The sequence below is a fragment of the Labrus mixtus genome, unplaced genomic scaffold (assembly GCF_963584025.1).
Source record: "Labrus mixtus unplaced genomic scaffold, fLabMix1.1 SCAFFOLD_136, whole genome shotgun sequence".
NCBI lineage: Eukaryota > Metazoa > Chordata > Actinopteri > Labriformes > Labridae > Labrus > Labrus mixtus.
In genome coordinates, this window is record NW_026870226.1 from 10,001 (window position 1) to 12,500 (window position 2,500).

Below are 2,500 nucleotides of genomic sequence, written 5' to 3' on the forward strand. Positions count from 1 at the left end.
AAGAGCTCTAATCAAGAAGAGCAGAGCTTAGGATAACCACTAAGAGCTCTAATCAGAAAGACCAGAGCTCAGGATAACCACTAAGAGCTCTAATCAGAAAGACCAGAGCTCAGGATAACCACTAAGAGCTCTAATCAAAGAGAGCAGAGCTCAGGATAACCACTAAGCTCTAATCAAGGAGAGCAGAGCTCAGGGTAACCACTAAGAGCTCTAATCAGAAAGAGCAGAGCTCAGGGTAACCACTAAGAGCTCCAATCAAGGAGAGCAGAGCTCAGGGTAACCACTAAGAGCTCTAATCAAGGAGAGCAGAGCTCAGGATAACCACTAAGAGCTCTAATCAAGGAGAGCAGAGCTCAGGGTAACCACTAAGAGCTCTAATCAAGGAGAGCAGAGCTCAGGATAACCACTAAGAGCTCTAATCAGAAAGAGCAGAGCTCAGGATAACCACTAAGAGCTCCTTTATAGTAACATCGAACTAACCAATACAAGGGAGTTATGTTTACAAACAACACATGATGATGTCACGCTGTGGAGTGCTGTGATTGGTCACCTGATTGAGCAGAGGAGTGATGGCGTCGTCGCTGCGGTCGAGGATCAGCAGCAGCGGCGGGACCTCGGTCTTCCTGAAGTCAAACAGCTCGTACTCCTTTGTGATGATTTGCTGATGGAAGAAAGAGGTCGGCGTGTTAATAATGTGTTCATAATGCTGAGGTCATGTGTGAAGAGGCAGCATTGCCATGGATACCTTGACGCTCTCTGCGAGGCGTTTGGACATATCAGAGGACAGCTGGTAACGGATCATTGGACATTTCTTCAGAGCGAGCAGGACGGACGTCAGACCCTGAGTGCAGCGAGACAACATGGAGGGCTCCCAGCTCCGCCCCTTTGACAAGGACACACACACACACACACACACAGTTAGTGTTAGTTGTGTCTGTGTGTGTGTGTGTATGTGTCTCTGTGTGTGTGTGTGTGTGTGTGTATGTGTCTCTGTGTGTGTGTATGTGTCTCTGTGTGTGTGTGTGTGTGTGTATGTGTCTGTGTGTGTGTGTGTGTGTGTGTGTGTGTGTGTCTCTGTGTATGTGTGTGTGTGTATGTGTCTCTGTGTATGTGTGTGTGTGTGTGTCTCTGTGTGTGTGTGTGTGTGTATGTGTCTCTGTGTGTGTGTATGTGTCTCTGTGTGTGTGTGTGTGTGTGTATGTGTCTGTGTGTGTGTGTGTGTGTGTGTGTGTGTGTGTCTCTGTGTATGTGTGTGTGTGTATGTATCTCTGTGTATGTGTGTGTGTGTGTGTCTCTGTGTATGTGTGTGTGTGTGTGTGTCTCTGTGTGTGTGTCTCTGTGTGTGTGTGTATGTATCTCTGTGTGTGTGTGTGTGTGCCTCTGTGTGTGTGTCTCTGTGTGTGTGTGTATGTGTCTCTGTGTATGTGTGTGTGTGTCTCTGTGTGTGTGTGTGTGTGTGTGTCTCTGTGTGTGTCTCTGTGTGTGTGTGTATGTGTCTCTGTGTGTGTGTGTGTGTGTGTATGTGTCTCTGTGTGTGTGTCTCTGTGTGTGTGTGTATGTGTCTCTGTGTGTGTGTGTGTGTGTGTCTCTGTGTGTGTGTGTATGTGTCTCTGTGTGTGTGTCTCTGTGTGTGTGTGTATGTGTCTCTGTGTGTGTGTGTGTATGTGTCTCTGTGTGTGTGTGTGTGTGTGTGTCTCTGTGTGTGTGTGTATGTGTATGTGTCTCTGTGTGTGTGTGTGTGTCTCTGTGTGTGTGTGTGTGTCTGTGTATGTGTGTCTCTGTGTGTGTGTGTCTCTGTGTATGTGTCTCTGTGTGTGTGTGTGTGTGTGTATGTGTCTGTGTGTGTGTGTGTGTATGTGTGTGTGTGTATGTGTCTCTGTGTGTGTGTGTGTGTGTCTCTGTGTGTCTCTGTGTGTGGTTGTGTGTGTGTGTATGTGTCTCTGTGTGTGTGTGTGTGTGTGTGTGTGTGTCTGTGTGTGTGTCTGTGTGTGTGTGTATGTGTGTGTCTCTCTGTGTGTGTGTGTGTGTGTATTTGTCTCTGTGTGTGTGTGTGTCTCTGTGTGTCTCTCTGTGTGTGTGTGTGTGTATTTGTCTCTGTGTGTGCATGTGTGTGTGTGTGTCTGTGTCTGTGTGTGTGTGTATGTGTGTATGTGTCTCTGTGTGTGTGTGTGTGTGTCTCTGTGTGTGTGTATGCGCGTGTGTGTATGTCTGTGTGTATGTGTGTGTGTGTCTGTGTCTCTGTGTATGTGTGTCTCTGTGTATGTGTGTGTGTCTCTGTGTGTGTGTGTGTGTGTCTCTGTGTGTGTGTGTGTCTCTGTGTGTGTGTGTGTGTGTATACGTGTCTCTCTGTGTGTGTGTGTGTCTCTGTGTATGTGTGTGTGTGTCTCTGTGTGTGTGTGTGTGTGTGTGTGTGTCTGTGTCTCTGTATGTGTGTGTGTGTCTCTGTGTGTGTGTCTCTGTGTGTGTGTCTGTGTGTGTGTGTGTGTGTGTGTGTCTGTGT

The 2,500-nt window shown here is 47.5% G+C and overlaps 1 protein-coding gene across 4 annotated transcripts in view; it reads right to left on the reverse strand.

Annotated features, from left to right (window-relative positions):
* Nucleotides 1-2,500, reverse strand: part of vps45 (vacuolar protein sorting 45 homolog) — a 16,086-nt gene that overhangs the window by 5,688 nt on the left and 7,898 nt on the right. For all 4 annotated transcript variants that reach the window (XM_061033965.1, XM_061033964.1, XM_061033966.1 and 1 more), the window contains exons 6-7: nt 746-883; nt 551-661 (exon numbers count right to left, since the gene is read on the reverse strand). In XM_061033965.1, the coding sequence (XP_060889948.1) occupies nt 551-661; nt 746-883 (249 nt within the window). The remainder of the gene's footprint in view (nt 1-550; nt 662-745; nt 884-2,500) is intronic.